The sequence below is a fragment of the Python bivittatus genome, unplaced genomic scaffold (genome assembly GCF_059951505.1).
Source record: "Python bivittatus isolate LINGU-HERP-01145 unplaced genomic scaffold, Pbiv_v1 ctg000590_np1212, whole genome shotgun sequence".
Lineage (NCBI taxonomy): Eukaryota > Metazoa > Chordata > Lepidosauria > Squamata > Pythonidae > Python > Python bivittatus.
This window is the reverse complement of record NW_028277086.1, coordinates 25807808-25832122: the sequence shown is the minus strand read 5'-3', so window position 1 is coordinate 25832122 and position 24315 is coordinate 25807808. Positions and strand designations below refer to the sequence as shown.

Sequence of the window (24315 nt, the reverse complement as noted above, 5' to 3'; positions counted from 1 at the left end):
TGTTTATTACATAATTGGATTAGATCTCTAGAAATAATACAATTTACACAAATGCACATGCATTATTATCTTTTATATATTTGCTTATGAGGGTTACTGTATGGGGGCATTTATAAAAAGAAAACCTGTGCCCCCCCCCCCCGATGGCATTGTACACACTATCTGTCACAAGGATTGATCAGAAATACAATTCTTCAGATAGCAATGTACATCTGACTATTAATTCTTCTATGGTTTCAGTTTATACACAATCGGTATATAAAAGAAAGTTGAACGTTTGAATAGAAGCTACGTATCATTGCAGAGTTTGAGACTCTTTTAATAATGAGGATTATAATTAATATTCTGATAGCTTGACCTACAACATTAAATATGTGTTCCTTAAAGAGAAATTTAGAACAAAATGATTGTAGTAAAAAAATTAAAATGAAGTGAGCAAATAGAAGAAATATAACTAATCAAGAAAGAAATGGTCATCTTATTAGCTCTGTTGTGCAAATCATTTGGAGGGACATGTACAGAAGGCAGTTGTTTCTGGAACATGTGCAGAACATAGTTCTACCAGGATTGCCCCTTTCACATTCAGAAGATTTGGAGAGAACTGCGAAGTGGACACGCTGAGTTTTGAAAGACACTGTCTGCTTAAAAACTCTGAACAATGGGCTCCAAATGCTTTGTACGATCAAGGTACAAGGTAGAACAACAGGATGGAAATGTTAGTCTAAGACTGGGATTTTCACACTGCAATAATTTATGTGTCTACCTTCCCCATCTTGCACCTTCAAAATAAATTTAACAACTGCCATCATCTTTATCCAATAAAAGCAGTGGCTGTATCTCTGAGTATGATGAAATGTAGATAACACAATTAGCGAGGTACTGAGGGAAGAGCTAGTATGTAGTGAATAATGGGAGAATACAGCTTTTATCTTAATGAAGGTGAAAATATAGTTTTGTTTTTGGAATATCATTCTGTTATTCTAAAAATTTAGACAAATACACTCTTCTCTCAAGTTGCTTTGTGTAGTTTGATGTTATATGTATTTTTCAGGACTGGGTCAGTTTTTCTTGTTTTTTTCCTTCTCTGTTATTAGACTTTACGTTGAGGACTATACAGCCACAAGATTTCACTGTAGCTCATCAGTGGATCCAAACTAAAAGAGAAGAAATTGTCCATCAGATGACTGAAGCTTGTCTTAACCAATGCTTGGATGCTCTCCTCTCCAGGGATTTAATCATGAGAGAGGATTATGAACTCATCAGCACCAAACCTACAAGGACCTCAAAAGTCAGGCAACTGCTTGATAATATTGACAGTCAAGGAGAGGAAGTCGCTAGAGTCATAGTGCAAAAACTGAAAGACAATAAACAGATGGGACTTCAGCCCTACCCAGATGTATCTCCTGCATTCAGGAGCACTTCTTTGAATCTATAAATGTCAGGACTTGCAATCTGGATTCCTATTTCTGAAATGTCTATGTTTCTGCTGCATGGCTCTAAACTGAGGTCCTTAGTTTGCTGGGCAAGGGGGAGGGCATCTTACAAATGGAAGTATTACACAATGTTCTTGTCATTTTTTAAAATAACAACATACTTGAACTTTCTTCGCTGAATAGACATGCATTTTGTGGAATTATTAAAAAGAAAAGATAAAATATATAAAGATAAAATGCAAAAGGATAGAGAACTCAAAAGAACTCCATCTTTTGAGGCATTCTGTCAGTCAAATCTGCCTTTAAATAGGGAAGGTTTACTGGGTTAGCACATTAATAGGATTGTTCTAAAACACTGCCCTTTATAAAGTCTTTTATGTGAATAGGAACCACTTCTGAATTTGCTTGTCTCTAGCCACGTGCTTTGTAGTAGAATACAAATACCCTATTTGGTTATGCCAGGTGACCAGACCTAATGAGACAAGCCCCAGATGTATTTTGGAATTCATTCACTGCTGCTTTGTAGCTTTGTAAAATAGAAAAAGAACAGTGGTATATAAGCTGTTTTTGAAGGGAACTTGTTCACTGTTAATGATCTTTAAAGAACATCTCAAGCCCAGATTTGCCTGGCCCAGGGTGTAGGAGCATTAACCTCCCAAAGAGTAGAGTGTTGTACAAAGGGATTGCATTGGATTCTAGGGAATATCTACACTGTTTTCATAGAGGCCCCATTGAGTATAGCTCTAGTCATGATTCATGAATGTTTTGCTGAGGAGGAAAGATATCTGTAGCAGTCCATGTTCAGTATAACTTAAAGTGGGTATGGTGGGGGGACATAACCACTTCTAATTGAAGAGGAAACACTTTAAATATGTTGAGGAACTGAAGGGGAACAGATAGGTATGAATGAGTTTTTACTTCACAATGCCCACTCTTGCAGTCTAATTCTGTTTAGACATGAGAGGGGAGGAGAATGGCATCTTCTAAAAACAGGATCCTTCAATCACTCATAATCAACATAGTCTACCTATGTGGTATATGACACAGGTACAGATTATTGCATATAAAATATGTATGAATCATATAGACCCAATTTGGTGTAGTGGTTAAAGCATCAAGCTAGAAACTGGGAGACCGTGAGTTCTAGTCCTGTCTTAGGCACAAAGCCAGCTAGGTGACCTTTGGCCGGTCACTCTTTCTCAGCCCTAGGAAGGAGGCAATGGCGAGCCACTTCTGAAATCTTGCAGAGAAAATTGCAGGGACTTGTCCAGGCAGTTGCCAGGAATCAAGGCTGACTTGAAGGGACCAAAAAAAAAAAATCATATTGTAATTAATTTCTGAATTACTAATTATCTGTATCCTTTGTTATGAACAAATGCCTTTGAAGCCCTTCCCTTATCCAGTTAAGCCCCCAAGGATTCTGCTGAATATAGTTTGGTGGAATAGATGGTCTGTGGCAAGAGAGAGGCCACTGTATAATGATAACAATTCTTGTTGAACTCATAGAGGTTTAATTCACATGCAACTGGTAGAATTCAAACAGGGGCCCTTATACAAACGCAAATTATGGCGGGAAAGACTAATTGTTCAGTGGTATAGCTGGAAATGACTCTCATGCAGAACATTCTGGGGTCAATCCTTGGCATTATCAGTTAAATTAAAAAGTTGAGGTAGTCACTGATAGGAAAAAACTTCTTCCAGAAGTTTGCCATCTGAAAAAATAGACCATTGAGAACTACATTGATCAATAGTTGCATTTAAGCCCATTACTGATGGAATTTTCCTGCCTAATTATTAGTTTAAAGTTGCCCTTGTGTGTTACGAAGATTCTTTTGGTCTTAACTTTATTTAACAAGCCTGTTTATTCATTTATCTATTTCTGAAAGATTGATGGGCAGCCCAGCATTAATTAAATGTAACAAAATTCATTGTGTGTCTTGATGGCATAAATCTAACTTCCGGTTAGCAGTTGCCAGATTTCTATTTAAGGATGTTCTGTTCAGAACTATAATGTTTATTGTATAGATCTGGAATAGGTTAGTTAGGCCTGGCTTTTTCCTAGATGGGGTTCTTGGGCAGCTTTTGCTGCCTCAGTTTTTCACAGAACTCACTGCTAATGCTGCTATGGGTGATCTATAGGAGGTGCTCTGTTGAGTCTCACATGACTGGGTTTGAGACTTCCATCTTTTACTTTTCCATAATTGCCCTAATAATGAGGAAAAATTTCCTGACTCTTAAGATCTGTACAACAGTGGAATAATTAACCTGCAGAAGTTGTGGGTTCTCCATCTCTGGAGGTTTTTAAGAAGAGGCTGGATAGCCACTTCTTAAGGATGGTTTAATTGGTTTTCTGACACACTGCAGAAGGTTGGACTAAATGATCCATGTGGTCCCTTCCAATTCCATAATTCCATAATTCTGTTTCTATATATCTAGAAGGTCCTCAGTTCAAATATTGCTACAGTTATGGATTATTAAATAGTGTTAGGAAACCAACAGTCTCTCAACTCGACTGATTGATTGATTGATTGATTGATTGATTGATTGATTGATTGATTGATTATGTGCCATCAGGTCAGTGTTGATTTTTGGTGACCACACAGATAGATTTTTCTCCGTGACAATCTCTCCTGAATCTGGTCCTTTAGGTCTTCCAACCGTGCACTCATCACCACTGTAACTGAGTCTATCTAACTTGCTGCTGGTTGTCCTCTTCTCTTTCCTTCCACCTTTCCCTGCATTAGACCCTTTTCTATAGCTACTGTAGGTCCTTGCATAATGAGTCTGAAGTAGGATAAGTTTAGCCTGGTCATTTATGCCTTGAGTGAGAACTCTGACCTGTTTTGTTTGATGGTCCTTTGCCCCCCCCCCCCTTGGCTGTCCATAGTATTCTCAAACACCCAATTTCAAAAGCATCAATCAATATCTCATTTCTTCAAAGTCCATCATTCCTTATTGTCTGCAAAATGGGAGAGAATCCTGATCCACCTGACAAGATTGTTGCAAGGATCTTTAAGAATGCATGTTAGATATTTTCTATTTACTTAAATGCATTAATGTACAACTTTAGGCCCTGGGGTTTTATGTACCCCACTAAAGTCTAAGATGCAGCTCCCAGAGTCCCTTCAAAATTGCTGAATACACATGGATCAACATGTGTATTTATTTTTTTTATATATTAAAAGAATGTTGTGGGGGGTTTTTTCAGGCCCCTCCCAATTTTTGATGTGCACCTTGGTTCATCATTCAAAGATCTTTGGCCCAAAAAAGGTGGTGTACCTTGTTCCAAAGTATCATTTACCCTTGAGAATGTTGCATTTTTGTTGCATTAAATTTGTAGCCTATTTGGGATCTCACATTTAATGTCCAGATAATGCCTGCCTGCTGTTTATGAAGATAAGACTCTTGTCACCTACTGTGTTACACCCTTGGCTTACTAATCTGTTTATTTCCCCCTGAACTGGGAAAGGCTCTTCAATAGTTCAGGCGTGGCTGCTCAAGGCCCAGTTATTTAATGGAGCCTGGTATTTTCTCCATGTCAAGCACATGCTGTATTGCTGAGATATCCTCCCTTGAAAGCTGTCATCACTCAGATAAAGTGGCTGGTGCTCTTGGCTTGTTTCTGCTGTTTTTCTTCTTTACCAACAATATTAGTATCACCTTCCCCTGCCTGTTATTCACAGATTAAATGAGCTGATTACATCTTGGCAAATGTGAGCAGAGCATCCAGTTACTTGGCAGCCAATGAAACCCAAGCACCTGCCCTCTGAAATACAGGGAGATACAGGATCTCATCCAACAGGTCATTACTACCAGTGGAACTCCCTAGTTTGATATCATCAACATTTAATCAAATTCCTTGAAACGTGGATGTACCAAGCCAGGCTGAAGTATCCCCAACATTTTTCAGCCTGGTAGGCCTACTAATACAGACTTTAGCACTTCAGTATTTTTTATGGAATCAGATCACAGAGAGGAGGTCAAATAGGGTAATGGTAATAGATTCAATATCAGTGTCAAACGCTTCATGTTAAGTGCCAGGATGAAGTCAGATACAAATATATTTACTGTTTGACATACATATGGCTTCTCAAAGTTTACAGTTCAAAAAAAAAAAGGTCACTGATGTGCTCAAAATATTGGCTTATTTTGAAAGAATGAAGGTAGCAATTACTTCTGAAGCATAATTTTAGCTTAGAAAAGTAGCATGGTCTTCTGTACAAGCAGAGGACCTGCCAACTACAGGGCCAGAGGCTGGTTCAAGCAAAGCACTAAACAGAACAGGCTTGATTGTGTGGAAGCTCTAGCATCCATTGCGATATTCTCTGTTGGGGCAGAAGTACATGAGGGAGTTACAAGCTAGGATCAAATTTGAAGCACAGAATTACAGCTGCCTTATGTGATCAGAACAATCAGACTTTGAAGCCTGCACCTGTACTTGTCAAAGAAAGAATGAAGATACAGTTTGAACCGTCAGTCACAGCTACGCGGTACTCTGGGTTGTTAATCTTGTCACTTGACTTGCATAGCTAAAGAGTTCCAGAAGGAGAAAGTCTTAATCTGGACTGAAACAATTGGGAAGGGAAAAAAATAGAGGAAACGGATGGCCAAAACCCAATGATGCCCTTGCTGTTTTTGTTCCAGTATTTTGATCCAGTACATTACTCACTTCTTTCCTTATTTTAATTTCTATCCACATTAAAATGAGAGAAGAAAAAAAAGCATGTCTATGCTACTTTTTGTACCTCTGATAACTTTTCCTCTTTTGATTACTCAGAAGCATTGCATATGTGGCATGCACCATAATAGCGCAGCAAGATTTAGAGGACTAACATTTTGACATCTGCAACCTCTTGCAACATATATGGAAAGTAGATTTTTATTTGTCAGGGAAAGTCACTCTCCCTTCTCTTGTCCTACCCTGAAAGGGAGAGGGGGAGCATAAAAACATTCTGCAGCCTGGAAGATTGGAAATACTGGGGTATGGATAGAGAAGTTGCTGTGCACAGCCCCAACTAATCCTGCATTCACCAGGATTTTTTCCTCTTAATTCTGTTTCTTCCATAGGCATGGAGCCATCTTATCTTTAGGTAAGAAGAGTTCTGCAAAGTTGGAATTCTAGGACTTGTTATCAAATAACAGAATTGAAAGAATCTTGGAAATCATTACCTTGCAGAAAGAGAAGCAACGGCTAGTATCTTCTGGTGCTTCTTCATTCTCTCTTTCTCTCTTATTTATTGCTGTCTTAAAATAGCACAACCATTATAGGAGGAATAGAATTTCTCAGAACTGGAAATAGCTTCGCAGTAATAAGCCCTCTCAAATTATAATTTTGCAATTGGTTGCAAAAAATTTTTTTAAAAACGCACACGCAGGTTTGTTTTTCATGGATATAAATATTTTGTCATGATTTGGAATTCTCTGACTGAGAGTTGTTGTAGTCAAGCAAAATTAGCATCTGACCTGACTATTTAGTAGAAAAAGCTGAACGCTGTAGAGAGTGCATTTATAATTAAGATGAACATTGGGATAAAAATTGGAAATTCTGAGTTCCAATGTTATTCAGAATTTACCTCTCAGATTAGCATATCATAGAATTACAGGATTGGATGGGGCCTTCACGATCTTCTAGCCCACCCCTACCCAAAGCAGGAATACTCAGACCATCCCAGAAAACAGTTGCTTGAAAACCTCCAGTGATTCCAGGAGGCGGCCGCTCCACTGCTTAATAGTTCTCACAGTTAAAAAAAATCCCTCCTTATGTCAAGCTTAGATCTCCCTCTTTAAAGCTTCGCCACAGACATACCCTCTTCCCTATGACAGCTATACAAGTATTGGAAGACTGCTGTTCTGTCTCACCTGCACCTTGTCATCTTTAGGCTAAGCATACCCACTTCTTTTAACTGTTCTTCATAGGATTTAGCCTTCAAGTCACTCGCTGTCTTTGACACTGTTCTCGGTACCCAACTCAACATCCTTCTCATAGTGTGCTGGCCAAAACTGGCTGTATCCTAGGTGTGGTATGACTAGTGCAGCTAGAGTGGAACAATGTTCTCAGCATTATACCTCTGCTGATGGAGCCCAAGATCACACTGGTTCTTTTGGCAGCTGCACCATTCTACTGCTGCCACATACTTACTCTGTGGTCTACCAGGACATCCAGATCCTTCTCACCAGTATTACTGCTGAGCCACATACTGCCTATCATGTACCCGCGCATCTGTTTGTTTTTCCCACCTAGCTCCAGAATCTTACATTTCTTGCCATTCAGCTGTATAGTGTTGAACAGAGGCCAATATTCAGGTCTACTGAAAACCTTTTGAACCTTGAGCCGATCTTCTGAGGTGTTAACAATTCCCCACCCCGAACCCAGTTTTGTGTCATCTGCAAATTTGAAGAGTACCCCTTCTATCCCCTTGTCTTAAGATATGTATGTAAATGTTGAACAGCACATTCCTACTTTTCCTTTCCCAACTGCAGCACCCAAGGCAGGGCTATATCAAAGCATTCTGAGGTCAAAGGAATGAGATTGCTCTGCTAACGGAAGAGCTCTCCCTAGTTTCAGAGACACAACTGCTTTTGAGTAGACAAGCTGAAAGCTGCCATTTTCTAATGTGATATTTTTTATGCTTGCCTATGTGTACATGGGAGTGGGGGTAGTTGGGTAGAAGCGCCGGCAGTAAGTCTATCAAAGCCATCAAATTAGTATACTTTGCAATTTTCAGATTGTTAAGCTAAATTTATTTATTTATTTAATAGACTTGTCCCCGCCCATCTCCCCACAATGGGGGACTCTGGGCGGCTTACAACAAACTAAAATCAGAAATACATAATTAAAAGTTATAAAAAAACACATTTACAAAGATAAAAAGGCTAAAAAATCCAAGAGGCCGATAGAGGCTGCACCAGGCCACTAAGGGGCCAGCCAACCCCATTTCTGACATCCTCCCTCCCCGCCCCAGGCCAGATGGCAGAGCCAAGTCTTCAAATCCCTCTGAAAGGCCTGGAGTGAGGGGGCCTGTCTCACCTCCAGTGGCAAGATGTTCCAAAGGATGGGGGCTACAGCAGAGAAGGCCCGCCTTCTGGACCCCGCTAATCGAAGTTCTTTTACTGCGGGGATCTGGAGCATGCCCTCTCTGTGAGATCGGGTGGGACGGGTTGAAATCATGGGGGCGAGGCAGTCCTTCAGGTAACCTGGCCCCATGCCAGGTAGGGCTTTAAAGGTGATAACCAACACCTTGAATTGGACCCGGAAGCAAACCAGTACCCAATGCAGCTCACGGAGCAAAGGTGTTATATGGGTCCTTTGGGCCCCAAAAATTGCTCACATGGCCGCATTCTGGACCAGCTGAAGCTTCCGGATACTCTTCAAGGGTAGCCCCATGTAGAGCGCTGTCAGAGTTGGGATTTAAATTGGTCTACTTTTGCTGGATTATCACCTGCAGGGCTCCTAAATCCTGTTTCTTGCAGGACATGTTCATTTGTTAGGCTTTGACCTCAAGGCTAATAACCAAAAACATCTTTACGTTCACCGTAGGAAAGGCAGCAATATTTATCTAGACTGTGGCTGCTGATGTGTCTAGGAAAATAACAGACAAGGGATCCTGAATGTAGCTTTGTGGGAAGCAGAAGCACCAAAGGAAGATGCATTACATCCAAATGTTTACCCTTCGAATGCATTCTTCTATGGCCTAGTTACTATTAAAAATCCCAAGCAACTGGAGTGCGTGGAAGGGGTGAGTAGGGAGGGGGCAGAATGGGAGAAAGCAAGTGCTAGGAATATAACTAGCAGATGCTGAGAAAAAAACAAGGGAGGGCCTGACTGGCTGAGGTCATATCCCCATGGCTACTCTGTGTTCAGTAAGCTGCTTCAGTTGCTCTTTGACTTTAGGAACACAACTGCATTCCTTGACTCTGGCTGATTTGTTTTGACTGCCTCACAGTTTTCCAGCATTCATTAACTTCGTAAACTGCTGCTCACAAGACACTCGACAGAGGCTGTTTTTCTGCCCAGCTTCTTTGGCTATTGTGTACTTTGCTTCATTCCGGCTTCTTGATGCCAACAAGCACGTTCTAAATAAGGGTCTATATGACTGTGAGGAACATCTAGTCAGTGGATGTGTGGTAAGTCTTTGTCTTACATGTTGATGTTGTTTTGATTTAATCTGAAGGAAGCTTCAGATAGCATCTCCAGTGGTGGTCTCTAGCACACACCTGGGGACATTGGGATAAAGCTAGGAAGAATTCATATTGTACCCATGAGAACTGAAGACAAGTGATCAATATTTGGATACCAGCAAGACTAATCTTAATCAGCTATTGGTACTGGATAGGAATGGAGATTCACCCCCTAATCTTGCACCTTACTCCTCCAAACCTTACACAGCCTGACTGCAATTTTCACAAAAAGGCAGGAGTAGGTAATCTGGTACACTCTAGATATTTGGGATTACAACTCTCACAGTTCTTGTCACTGGCTACAGTAGCTGAAGGGCGTTTCAGTCCAAAATACCCAGAGGCACTAGGCTGCTTCCTCTCCAATAAGACATGTACATTGGGAACATGAGACAGTGACTGCTCCATCATCACTACCAGAGCACTGGAGTTGAGCATAAGAATCTTTCTGCCTACAGGATCCCAGTAAGGTTGAAGCAATTTAATGTCTTCTTAATCTTCCCTTCTCCCCACTTGTTTGGGCTCAGCACTGTTGAAATGTATGAAATACGTGGTAGAAATGAAGGGCAAGGGTTAACAAGTTAGGTTAGACACAGTAGACACAGTCAATCCTCCTACTATATATGAGAGGGGGATTATGGAATGGGATGAAGCAAACCTGGATAAATGCAAGATAATCTTTGATATGGAATATTTCAGATGGGTTGTGAATGAGAATACAGGTCCATGTGCTAGTCACTCTGATTGGCCACCTTACTGCTCTCTCAGCTATTCTGCTGCCCAAATAGCCCTGTAAAATAGTGCCAAGAGACTAAATGGAAAGGGGTATGTCCACAATAGCCCAAAATTGCCAATGGTGCTGGGCAGATCCCAGCCACTGACCATACAATCAACCATATTATTGACAAAACATCCCACATCGTATCCACAGCCAAACTTATGATGGAAGAAGAGGGAAAGTATTACTTTTAAAATGGATCAGCTAAAGTCAAACTTAAGCTGCTTTCACTGTTAGCTAGAGAGGAAATAAAACCATCATAAGGACCTAGTTATAATCAGTTAGTGGGGCATCTTTGTACCATAGTTAGGGGGATGGGAGGATGAACCCTAACTAATAACTCTCCAAAAATGCTGTTTCAGTCCTTGACTGTATGCATGGGAAGGTAGGAGGGAAAGAGTTTGACCATTTCAGATTACAGAGATTATTTCATCTATCTACTCCTGTGGCTGTGGTTAAAATGGTATTTGGCTGTGACATTATTGTTGGTCACATAGTCTGCCAGATGTTTAGACTGGGTTTGGCATTTTTATCCACCTATCGAATCCTTCCCAAGGAATTGGGATAGGCAGATGTCATTGTTTGATGGCGTTAAAGATATCATCGCAGGATGTAAACTGTTCCAAGTAAAGCTGCCTTTTGCAATTGATTGACGGTGATTTTGTCAATGCCAGTGGTCTTCAAGTGGTACCCCAGATGTTTTGGGATTGATGATGATGATGATGATGATGATGATGATGATGATGATGATGATGATAATTATCAGAACTTCTTTCCCATCTAAAGTTATTACTCCTATTCAGATATGTAGTATTGTAGGTACTAATTAAGTGAAGATATTAAGAATATTGGTCTGCAGATGCTGAAGTATGCACCAGTTATGCCCCTATGATGCTTGCTATGAAAGGGAAAGAAATGAGTACTTAGATGAGTACAGACTTTCATACAAATCTTCATAAGATATATGAGGATATCTTAAATGGTATCATCTATTCCTGTCCAGAGACATCTGCATCTACATCATTTCCTTGTTAGAATTATATTCCATCTTTCTGCCAAGAGCTTAAGGTTACCTACATGAAAATCTTCCATCATTTTATCCCCACAACAAGTGGGTGAGATTGGTTGATCTGTGAGAGCATGGCTGCCCAAGGCCACCCAGTGAGCTTCCATGACTGAGGGTGGACTTGAACTTGGCTTTCTTGGTATGCCTAAACTTGTAGCTCACCCACCTTCCCTTCAAAATGATGCCTACCATAGTGATGATTAGGAGTATAATCTCAACAGCCATAGCATCCCAGGAATCACCCTAACCCAAAAGTCCTCAGAGCCTTTTCATTCAGTACTAATAGATGCTAAATACCTGAATGTGTCTATTGTTGGGATTTGGAAAATGTAACATTTTTCTTGTGGTGAGGAGCATTGCCTCTCTTTTGAGAGAGACTTAAATGCATGTTTCCAGTTGTTTCTTAATATATCTTTTACCAATAAATCCTCAAGAAGTTCTCAGTACTTTCTCCAATTGGCATATTGTTTATCTTCTGTTATCCCTCTATGTGCGAAGTGGACCAGCTCTGTCTCAAGGTTGCACTTTGCAATAACAGAGGCAATGCCTGCTGTCTCATGTCATGTCCAAGTGAGGTAGATTTACCTTAACTGGCAACCTCATTTCATAGGAAACGGCCCCTGCACATGTGTAGAAACCACTTTCTATGAGTAAAGTGCAGCAGTGCAGCCAGTTTGTTCAACTGATAGGGGGTGGTTTACTGTACCCCTTCACTTTGCAGTTTTACTCCAACGGGTGCTTCACTCAATATGTAACAGAAGCAAAGCATCCCTTTGAAATTCTGTGCACTGCTGCCATGCAGCTGCCTTCCTTCCCTCTTGAAAATTGCTCATTCTCTTTCAACAAGAACCATTTTGATGCATCTTTAGCATTATCTTTGTGGAATTAGTGGCAGCACTCTATTTGAAGAGTCCTGGATACAAGTATATTTCCTAACTAAAAGGAAGAAAGAAGTCACTGATGGGGATTTGTGCCTAGAAGGCATTTTTGTGCATCAGATAGCTGAGGATGTCTTCTTCTCATCCTATACTGGTGGTTGATGCATTTCTTAAAGTGAACTATGATTCACAAACGCTGTGACTGAGAGAGGTTGATGGAACATGCAGGAATTATTGCCCTATTCAGGCAATACATACAAGCGTGGAACTCAACACAATGCAATTCTTTGTACAGAGGAAGCCTTTGCAGCTAGGCCCCAGCCCAACACTACTAAGGCTCCTGTGGCAGAATGCAAAGTTGTCTTCACTTCCAAGAGGCTCACTGTACTTCTTGAGACAGTGAGAGGAAAGAGGCTGCTCAGCATTGCTTACTTGGTGAATTTTACTCTGGTTTATATTATCTGAAGGGGCTACTAAGACCTGGTATAACTAGATTAGCACATGTTTCTTCACTTATTGTATGGTTTGTAAAGAATGCATTGGTAATAATGGAGCAGGGGCAGCAGCAACTGCCATAATAAGATTGCCGCTGCAATTGCGTCCGTTATGTCCATTCACCTTGCTCCTGGTTGTCCTGTTTTTCCTTCCACCTTTCCCAGCATTATAAACTTCTCAAGAAAGCTGGATCTTCATATAATGTATCCAAAATATGATAGTTTGGGCCTGATTATTTGTGCCCTAAGCAAGAACACTGCGTTGATTTGTACTACAGTTCATATGTTTGTTTCCTTGGCTATCTATCATATCCTCAGGAGTATTCTCCAACACCAGTTTTCAAAAGTATCACTAGTCTTTCCATCTGGTTCTTCAAAGTCCACCTTTCATTTCCATAGAGTCACAGGGAAAATCATTACCTGCACAATTCTAAGACATGTCGCAGCATCTGGATATCTTTTCTAAGGCCTTCATTGCTACTTTATCAATAGTTAATCTGTGACATATTTCTTGACTGCTGGCTTTTCCTGTTGATAGTCAATACTAAAAAGCAGAAGCTATTCACCACTTCAATATCTTAATTGTCAGTTCTAAGGCTGGTTGCTCTATTTGTTGGCATTAAAAGGAATTAACATTCCACTATATTCTGTGTTTGTCAGATTGAACTGCAAGTCTTGTGTCCAGTTCTGGCAACACATTTAAGAAAGATGCAAAGAAACTACAACAGGAGCAAAGAAATACAATAGGGATCATGAATCAAGAAACTGGAAACTACGTTTTTCAAGGAGTAAGGAGGAAATTAGATATGTTTAGCCTTGAGAAAAGAGGCAGGATGTGATATCACTTTTGAAATATCTAAACAAATGTCACATAGAAGATTAAGATTTGGTCTTTATAAGTTCAGAGTTCAAGACACAGAGTTAGAAGGAAGTAGATTGTTCTGAAAAATAAGGACAGTTGAACAGAGCAGTGGAATCAAGTACTGGGTACATAACAAGTTTCATAGGTACAATATGTAGGGATCAGAAACCAGATGTCCATCCCAGCCTCCACCTGTAAAGCTGCCAGCAACCTGTTGAACCTATCTTAGGATCAACTTTTATATTACTCTTTGGACTCAAGTACAAAAAGTTAGGCACTCAGGTAGACTCTTTGAAGTATATGAAGACTGCTATGGACAGGTAAGCTTCCCTGAAATTAGCACAGAAGCGAAGAAGGCAAATAGAACCTTTACTCATTGCCAATTCCACTTCTATTTTAAGGTATCTATGTAAATAAGAGATACAATTTGCAGCTGACAAAAAAAAGCCATTCTGTGAATTCATAATGCTGTGAATCAAGTCTTTGTTGATTCTCCCTGAAATGCACAGAGACAGTCAAACTGCACTGGAATGTACTCACTTTGCTGGTGGCATAATACTGAGAGTTCATCAGCAGCAATCTTCCTATTATGCATCTCATTTATTTTATTTATTTATTCAATTTATATAGCTGCCCATCTCACGTTTATGACTCTGGGTGGCTCACAATTAAAACAACAATACCAAAAAACCAAAAAATAAAACATCCATACAAACAATGCAAAACATTAAAACCATTAAAACCCATACAATGCAGTCAGCCAGAGAGCACAGTAATTCAAGAACAGTGCAACAATTTGATGGGCTCCACACCACTCTCTGATCCCCAGGCCAGATGGCAAAGCCAGGTCTTCAGGCCCTTCCGGAAGGCCATCAAGGTTGGGACAAGCCTGACCTCGGAGGCAATGATGTTCCATAGGGCAGGTGCAGCAGCAGAAAAGGCCCTTCTTCTGGGTCCCATCAGATGACACTCCCTAGTGGATGGAACCTGCAACAAGACTCTTCTGTGGACCTGATGGGACTGGTGGATGTCACTGAGGAGAGGCAGCCCCTCAAATAACTTGACCCCACAGGGTACTCTTGGAGTACTCTCTTGCACATTTTTCAGACAATAAGTGGCTTCACACAACACTCTAGACCCCAAATCTCAGTTAACCAAGTATAATTGTTTTGTGCACGTAACAGGCTACATCCATAAATATTAAATATTATATGGTTTAACTTGATGGCCTTATCATGTTCAGCCAATTGCTGGGTTCCCACAACCCTGGTGTCTTTTAGACAAGCCGTAAGGGTCTGACATTTTCTCCAGATATTGGGCTAAGCCTCATTGTGGGTTGGTTTTATGGTTATTGTGTTTGTTGTTTACCTGGTTGCCATTTTTTCTTTGTTATGGTTTTGATGGTTGTTTGACTTTTTATGTTTTTCAATATGTCTGCCACCCAAAGTCATTCTAAATGGGCAGCCTACAAATGTGATTAATAATAAATCAACATCCCAAACCACAAACTATGCAACTAGCAATAAGTCCAGCATGTTGTGTGAAACCAGTCAATGTGTAAGATTTTTGTCCTAATTAATCTCTTAAACATTCATGATTTCAACCCATTTCACTTACTACTTATCCTGCCTGAATTTTATCTCTATTCTCTGTGTGTTTCTGCTTCTGTTCTCTTGCATTCTCCCATGACTGTGTCTAGTACAGTACTTGCTATTAAGCATTAAGCAATGATTCCAGGAGGCATTTTACACTCTTTCATCCTGTAAAGGTAATTGTTACTCTTAGGAATGTTCTTAGTAAATTTAATTCCTATTTGACAGAGTAGATATTTGTGGCTCAGTAAAGCGCTTAGAAAATTTATCTAGAAGTGGGCTGGTTTCATTTGTTTTGCTTAATGATCAGCTAGTCATGAAACTAAATCCCACTGATTTCCTTGGCATCAGGATGTTACACCCGTTGCAATATCTTCCCCTGTGATCCCTGACTTATTATGTCATGAGATTGGGTTACTGTTGACCTTCTCTTCTAGCTTGGCTGATTTTGACTCTGAATTAGTGACTCATGATTGAATTCCTTTCTGCTCACACTTCCACCTAGCCTTAGTTCTACTCCTTGCTCTGAAACAAATTGGTTTATGTTTACACCCTCTATAAAATATTGTACTTTAGCTATTTACATTGAAATCAAAGGAACAACTAAGAATCCTAGGAATGTAGAAATAAACCCATCCCTGACTAGGGTAAAGCAAAGTCTCCTTCAAAAGGAGCTCAGGTCCTGTTGAATTCTTTTGCTTTTAGCAAGCAGGGTACTTTCGTGAGATACTCTGAACACAACAGAAGGAGTCTAGTCTTTTCAGACTAACCAATTTTACATAAGCCTTATGCCTTTTAATAAAATTTAGTAGTTTGAAGGGGCTACCAGACTCCTTCAGTTGTCTTCTACATTCCTAGGATTCTTTTTGGCTACCATAGACTGACACAATTCTCCTGCAATATCTACAGCCTGAGCACACTAAAGCTTGGCTGTAACCTCAACAGTTGTTGCTCATTAGTACACTGGAGCTGTTTAGTGGAAGAGGGTTTACTTTATTGGTTTTTGTTGCAGCCGCTCATTGTGGTTATCCTGACCAAATAGCAGCACACAGAAGGGGAAAGAGAAAGAGCGAAGAGGCTATTCATATTCATATCAGTTTCCACTCCGCATCAGGCAGCTGTTTGCTCTGTTGCTTACTTAGAGTGAGATCACTATTCCATTTCTGAACTTACAGCAGCTTTCCCTCTAAAGTAAGGAGGATATCGTTCATGGGTGAGCCTCAACATTACTCTTTTTTACCTTTATTGATTAATTTCAGGTAGGAATGACTTCTTCTTTTGATATTTTCAATCAGTGTTCGTTAGAGAGGGGCCATTGGGAGGGTAGAGCAAGAGAGGATTTTTTTTTTCAAATTATGTTTTTTTTAAAAAATAAATGCTGATGGGAAAACAGACTTCCCTAACTTGCCCCCCTCCAGATACATGGGACTACAGCTTCCATCACACGCCATCAGCATGTACTGTAGTCCCATGTGTCTGGAAAATAGCAGGTTAGAGAAAGTGAAACAGAGGAGCTTTTTCAATATTGTAGATAAGCAGAAAAATAGTGTGTGGCACTAAGAAATATTGGGGGGGAGGGGGCACTGCATATAAAAGTGTATCATCCTGTCAAAGGATGGGAGGATTTAGCTCAATAGTATAACACTGGGGGAAGAAATGTCTTGATGGCAACCAGCTTTGTTTTGTGTATTTAGGATATTCCTGCTTGGGCAAATGTTCATAGAACAAAACTTCTCTTACAGATTATTTTTAATCACCCTCAATAGTTGTACAGTATACTGACGTTGACTCAGCTGGCTTTCCAGTGTAGTTGATATCATGCATGGTTTAATATAGCTATTTTTTTCTACTTACCCATCAATTATTCATCAACTAGTAAAGACATTTCTATTACAAGATACATTATTCACGAGTGTTCTCTTTCATTTGTATGCATAGGCATTTCACCCAAGTGAAATGTCAAAAGAGAAGTAACAAACTCCTCGCTGATGATTCACCTCCATTTATTCCCGTAGATATTGCTTTAAGTGGGCAAGAGGTGGTAAACTCAAATGAACTTTGCATGGGTTTCATTGCCAATTCATAATGAGCACAATGAGCAAGCTAGCAAATATTTGTAGATACACCACTGTGAATTCAAACAAGTGCTTTGCTTGAGATGAAAAATCTTGGGGCAATTTATGCTATCTCTGATTATATGAAAAAAGTTTTCCTAAGGTTATGCTGAGTTGATATGAAAATAAATGCTTTGACGCAAACCATAACAGCTAGCCAGTTTAGTATTGTAAATCTATTTAACTGTCCCATGACCTCATCCAGCACTGTAAAAGTAGATAAACAAATGTCCCTCTGATGTAATTCTCACAGTCCTTTGCCACTGGACATGCTATGTGAGGCTTATAGGAGTTGAACTCCAAAACAGAGATCTACTTCTAGTCCACATGTTCTCTATCAATCCACCAATACTAAACAATATCAACTTCAGCAGATGGAAGTGCTGAAGATCTGTTCCCAGCTGTGCATAGCTGCTTTAAATGAATACATAGTGTTCAACTTAGCAATAATATTCATATTATTATTACCATTACTGTTAGATGCCTTTTCCAAGGCATGGCACAAATAAAAAACCCACCATCATTGCAACTTTCCATCCAATGAAATTAGCTCGCAACTAACAATCAAACCAATAAAACAAATATTTACAACTGAGACAAACACAACACACATATTTAAAAGAACACCCTACAATTTAATAGAGTACACATACATCTTTAATTAATGTGAAACATATACTAACCTGGAAACCACCAATTTTACTGAGAGTAGGATAGAATAACAGGTCCCACACAAACCCGCTAGTCAAATTAAAGGTCTTTAATCCCCTTTTAAAAGCTGTCTGACTTTGATATTATTGAACTGAAGGGGAGGAAGGAATTGATTGCAAAGTCATGAGGCCAGGTTCCTGAAAGCCTGGAGACCAGGACCCTGGAGCAGAGAGGAGAAAGAAGTCTCTGCCCAGGGGAAGGAAAGAAGCAAAGAACTAAGGAGATAAGAGAAGATGAGACAGCATAAGTTTAAACTGAGTTCTGGCTCAAGTGTCAACCAAAGTAGTAAAGATAGTGGAAGGTGGAAGGTCGAGGTAGGGTCACAGTGATACCATAAATATGAACAAAGTTATTATTATATAATTTTTGTGGACTACATGAGAAAGGGTGCTTTCTTGGTTCAACAAAAATCTATATAAATGTCATTATGAAGAATCAGAGCCCATTTATTAACTTCATATAGCATGTATTTTCATTAACAGCATGAAAAAAAAATCCATTTGATTTGATGTTACTTTTCTAAATTTTTTCTATACCATGCATTTTTGATAATTTCTTTTGCAATTTGGAATCATTCTGTGTAATGATGATGTTACCTAGTTGGGTAATGAAACATCTGCAAGCAAACCACCAAGCTCAGAGAGCACCAAGGATTCCACAGTTCAACACTGAGCTACATAAATTCTCTCCTGTTGGTTTCCGCTAATATACATTTAAAAAAAAATAATGGTGGACTGCATTACAAAATTTGCAGTCAGGAGAAATGTGAAGAATAATTGGGATTGTATTAGTTAAAAAATGTGATACATTCACATTCAAATATGAACTGAACAAATTTATCCCCCATCCCTGCTGACATTCAACCTGGAATGACTTCTCCATACACATGCTGCAACTGCATTCTTTTAGGATCTTGAATATGTTGGTTTCTTCATTTTAGCAGAGGAGACTTATGTAGGTCTTTGCTCATTCATAGCTATTTTTTGTCATTAAGTCAAATGAGAACGTGCCAGAGTGGAACTATTGCTGCCAGTTGGGAAGCTGAGAGTTGATCACTATATTGTAGAGATTGTTTGTTGTAGTACACTGCTATTAAATAAATTAAGAAACTACAATTTAATGCTATGGAGTACCTGTGGCAGACTATAGTACAGTCTGGCTTATCTCCACAGAAGTAATCTGGCTATTGTTTACAGAGAGTATATCTGGGGTCACATTTTAACTCAAGTTAGGTCACATTTGTTTTAATCATGATTTCAGCAACAAGCTGCAGTGACTTTGTTCACAAAACATGCTAAACCAAATCACATCACAGGTTACTATAATATATGGATCCAGTTATTTCTTGGTCAAAGGAGAGTTGGAATGCATAAAGTACAACATATATGAATTAAGAAACAGCTATGGGCCAGTAATGTTCATGATCAATATGGAAATAAAAGCTGTGGCAGCTGAGGTTATTGAATGTTTTCCTTGGCTGGAGACTGAAAGAATAAAGTATTTTATATTGTGTGATAGGAAGAGAGGAGGAAGAAGAGGTGATTAGCTCCAAGGCCACGGTTATCATTAGGCAGTCAGTTAGGTGGCTACTTCAAGCGGCTGACTTTGGGAAGTTAGAAGGCAGATTTCAGGATGTAATTTTGGATGCTCCAGAATCTGATAGGGTTTCCTCAGGTTTGTAGCAAAAAAATTACTCATTTATTGCACTGATATTCTACCTTTCCTTTGACAGCTTAAGATGGCTTATATGGGGATCTCTCATAATTTTATCCTCACAGCAACCATATGGGTTAGCCTGAAGGAGAGTGACTGGTCAAAGGGACTTGATCCACAATAGCAATGATGAAATAAAGTCAACTATCACCCTAGTAGGCTTCTACATGTAGAAATGGAAGGAATATCATATTATCCTTCAAAACAATTTGAGTCAATCTTGGATAGTCCCTTCTACAGCTTTAACTTTGCTGCATACAGTGCTCTCAGAACAAAGTTCTCCAAATTAAGTTTCCACATGTATAATACAAAGTAATAGCTAAACTATGCATGCTACCCATCACTGCTCAGGCTCCTAGTAATAATTAATCATAGGAAATTAGTACAGTATTTTAAATTTCCAACCAAACCCATGAAACTATTTTTTTTAATCTAGGAAAGGCCTGGCACCAGTGTTTCAAAGTTTGTCTTTCTTAAACAGTAAAATCATAATTTTATTATGAATATTTTTCTGCAAAGAAAAGTACCTCTTCCAATAGTGAACTTCTGGCTTAACTTTTCTTTCTTCTCCTGTCCTCTATCCAGGCAAAGCACTCCTACCTCACCAAAAAAGTGCAATCTTTGGCCCATGCCTAGGTCTAACTGCAATGAGGGATAGTTACATGTAGAAACACCCTGGAGTACCAGGGCTTGTGGCCTTAGGCTGGGATAAGAACTTGAAGGGGTTCTGTGAAAGACTAAAGAAGCAAACAAAAAAGAGTGCACTTGAACACAGCCATTTTTTTTATTACGAGAGCTTTGCCTCTTGATTAGAGGTTCCAAATAATGATGATGGTTATTATGGTTGGTTGCATAGTCAGCCAGTTGTTTAGACTGGATTTGGCATTTTTGCCCACCTATCGAGTCCCAAGGACCTGGGATAGGCAGATGTTGTTGTGTGATGGTGTTAAACGTATCGTCACAGGATGTAAGCTCTTCCAAGTAAAGCTGCCTTTTGCAATTGACTGATGGTGATTTTGTCAATGCTGATGGTCTTCAAGTGGTGCTCCAGATGTTTTGGAATTGCACCCAAGGTACTGCTGCTGCTGCTGCTCCTGCTGCTGCTGCTGCTGATTCTAACAGGTTTGATGGCCTGAAAAAGTTTGAAACTCCTGGCCTACAGACACCACAAATGAGCCACAGCTGCAACCCCCACAGAATTATAGTGTTATAGTACAGCTGTTCCTTCTTTCCACATTTCCCTTTTTTCCCAGACAAAACATTTTCTCCTTCTTATTTCCAGGTAATGATTAACTGAAGATGACGGGTCCTTGGACAACATGTTGCAATAAAAAAAACATACCCAAGAATGAGTTACATGAATTGGACTCAGTGGCAGAGAACAAGAAGGAAAAAATGCAAATGAAACAAGAAATCACCTTGCTTAATGGCATTTCTTTAATTGTAGGGAACATGATTGGATCAGGGATATTCGTATCGCCCAAGGGTGTGCTAAAGTATAGTGGCTCGTATGGACTTGCACTCTTCCTCTGGGCCCTTGGTGGGATCTTCTCCTTGTTTGGAGCATTGTGTTATGCTGAACTGGGGACATCCATAATTAAATCAGGAGCAAGCTATGCCTATATTCTAGAAGCTTTTGGAGGATTTATAGCTTTTATCAGACTATGGTCTTCTTTGTTGATCATTGAACCTACCACTCAGGCAGTCATAGCAATTACTTTTGCTAATTATATTGTTCAGCCAATATTTCCATTTTGTGAGCCACCCTATGGAGCAGTTAGGTTGATTGCAGCAGCCTGCATCTGTAAGTAAAATCTTACTCGGTCAATGCAATAATTTATTATATAGTTTTAGAATGTAATCATGTTTTATTCATTTTCTGGGGTAACATTTAGCCAAATAATAGATTTTGGTTTTCATTGGGGATGCCTCTTTGGATCCTGATTACTAATTTCAAATGTCATAAAATGTGATAAACCAAACAGAATAGAAAACTGGAATACAAAGGCAATTGGGAATTGTAGAAGTAGAAGAACCTGAGAAACCCTATCCAACATGGACTGCTTCTAGCCTGGTGAGCCAAAAGCTGCATAGGTCTCACTAAAACTTAAAATGATTAGTACTGGTGCCAGAGTTTGAAGGCACACATTTTTTTTATTATTTATAATAGTCTGATAGAAGACAATTATTTTGCCAAGAGCAAGTTACATCAGTCAGCACTCTTGAGTGAATTTCAGAGTGTTCCAAACATTACTTCCCTAACAGAATCTTACCCACCCTAATGCCTTGTAGATTATTTGGAATATGCTTCCCAGAATACCACACTATAAACTTTGAGAGTTGAACTGTGTATCTGCAAGTTACCAGCATGGGGAACTATAACAGTTTCATTGACTTTCCATGCAGAAGTACCACTCTGCATAGAAAATGCATAGCAGTAATACTTATATAATACTGCTTGTAAAAATGTTTAGAACTCCTACTCTGGCCCATTTCATACATTACATTGTAAAAAACTGTATGTATTAACCATCAGCAGCATGAAGCTGTATCAAACATAATTCTTGGGAGAATGTTTTCATATTGTTAAAAATATTCAGTGTATAACTGAAATGATACATGGAAACTGAACTTCTTTCCACCTTCTCAACACCCCTGTAATATCATTTACATTAAAAATGGGAAACTAAGATCAGAAAAGAAAGGTTTGCCCAAGCCCATGTAAGTTAAACATCTAAGGAAAGAATTCAGATAAATTGTGCAATCCTTTGCTTGTTTACTGAAAATTGCAGCACTGTATGCAGTGTGGTTTACTTCCCTGAAAGTATGTGCAGTATGGCAATAAATTCCCACAAATTTGTCTTTATCAGCCTGATGGCAAAAGTAGACTACATTTAGTTAGGCATTTCTTCATTGTTTACACTTACGATCTGATTGACAGGTTTTTTCCATCCTAAAACTGGGAAATCTGGTTAGACATGCTCAGAAATTATAGCACCGTCCATCAGATAAACCATTTACAAATCGGTATTTTCTTTAAAGAATAGCTTATACTGTTCCAATGTCTTTTGGTTTCTGCCTCCCACTGAAGGCATATGAAAGAGACATGTCTCATTCTTATGTATATTTTGTTTGCAAATTTGCTTTTGGTCTGCGTGGGGCACTCACCTTTATAGGTAATCCTTGTTTAGCAACTGCCTTGTTTAGTGACTATTTGCAGTTATGATGGTGATGAAAAAGTGACTTTATGACCAGTTCTTGCATTTACAACCTTTGCAGGTCTGTAAAGAAAGCAAAGCTGAAGTAAGATCATAAGCACAGTCACAGTTTCACTTAGCGACTGCTTCACTTAATGACTGAGTTGCTGGTTCCAGTTATGATCACTAAATGAGAGCTACCTGTAGTCTTTTAATACATTCACCTGTACTTTTGAAAAATAAAATAGCCAGCTGTTAAAAGAAATATTTCAGAAAGCCTGTGTATTCTAATGAAATGCAGCTAACAAAGTTTATTTTGTTTGTATCCTATTTTTTAATTAGGCTCTCTGACTTTTATTAATTGTGTCAATGTGAAGTGGGGAACCCGAGTACAGGATCTTTTCACATATGCAAAAGTGATGGCTCTTATTATGGTCATAGCTGTGGGCCTTTATAAAATTAGCCAAGGTAAGAAGGTACTTACTATTATAAATATGACAAAACTAAATAGTAGATAGAGGCAACCATAGATTTTAAGTCAGAGTTTACCTTTTGGATGTGTGGCGTGAATGTGTGTACGTTTGACATGAACTGTTCCTCTTATGCAGGGGGAAAAAAACATTGTGATCCACCTGCAGCAATTTCTAGGGTCATGGATCTCTGTGCACATCATGTTTATACACAACTCTCATTTCCAATATCTGCAATTCTCTGAATAACTTGATATTGGGTATGCCGATCTGTGGTTGTGGCAACAAATTATATTGATAATTCCTATGGCTGCAGCCCAGCAACACATCAAAATAATCCAGTTTTTAAAGCATTGTCTCTATCAGCATCCCATTCTTCTTGAAATCCATATTTTTTGTAACGTGCCCAAACCTTGGTAATCTTTATTTCCAAATACACATTTACCAATGCACTGCCAGCAAATAACTACTAGATTGCAGTAATTATCCTGAGCAATCCAAATGCAGGTTTTTACATACATTTTATAACTTAGAGCTGCTCTGAGTTCATTCATTATCTTTACTGTCTCTTTTGCTCTTTAATGAGGGCAAAGTAACTCCACTAAAGAAAATTCGTGGAAGAATGTGTCATCGTATAGAAAATACTTCCAAATGGCGTATCTTTGCTCATATAAACTAAACTGTGATCTTTTGTGACTTTTGTCGTCTGATGCCAGGCATCTGGTATGAAGAGACTCGCTTCCTAGAAGGGTAAAGAGAATATGCAAGCAGTATAACAAATTATGCATTGAGTTATGGGGAAGGCAAAATGTAACTATGATTTTCATGCAGT

The 24315-nt window shown here is 39.2% G+C and overlaps 2 protein-coding genes across 5 annotated transcripts in view; both read left to right on the top strand.

Annotated features, from left to right (window-relative positions):
* RIPK2 (receptor interacting serine/threonine kinase 2) overlaps positions 1-6203 on the top strand; it is a 39088-nt gene extending 32885 nt beyond the window's left edge. Inside the window, exon 11 of one of the 2 annotated variants that reach the window (XM_088149147.1) lies at positions 1095-6203. In XM_088149147.1, coding sequence (XP_088005273.1) covers positions 1095-1435 — 341 coding nt within the window. In that variant the 3' untranslated portion in view covers positions 1436-6203. The remainder of the gene's footprint in view (positions 1-1094) is intronic. The other variant, XM_007437442.4, reaches the window with a different exon arrangement.
* A 1740-nt stretch (positions 6204-7943) lies between these two features.
* LOC103068179 (Y+L amino acid transporter 2-like) overlaps positions 7944-24315 on the top strand; it is a 32751-nt gene continuing 16379 nt past the window's right edge. The window contains exons 1-3 of one of the 3 annotated variants that reach the window (XM_025172728.2): positions 7944-9557; positions 21099-21620; positions 23356-23481. In XM_025172728.2, coding sequence (XP_025028496.2) covers positions 21116-21620; positions 23356-23481 — 631 coding nt within the window. In that variant the 5' untranslated portion in view covers positions 7944-9557; positions 21099-21115. Of the gene's footprint in view, positions 9558-15528; positions 16538-21098; positions 21621-23355; positions 23482-24315 lie in introns of those variants that run through there. The other 2 variants (XM_088149145.1, XM_088149146.1) reach the window with 2 other exon arrangements.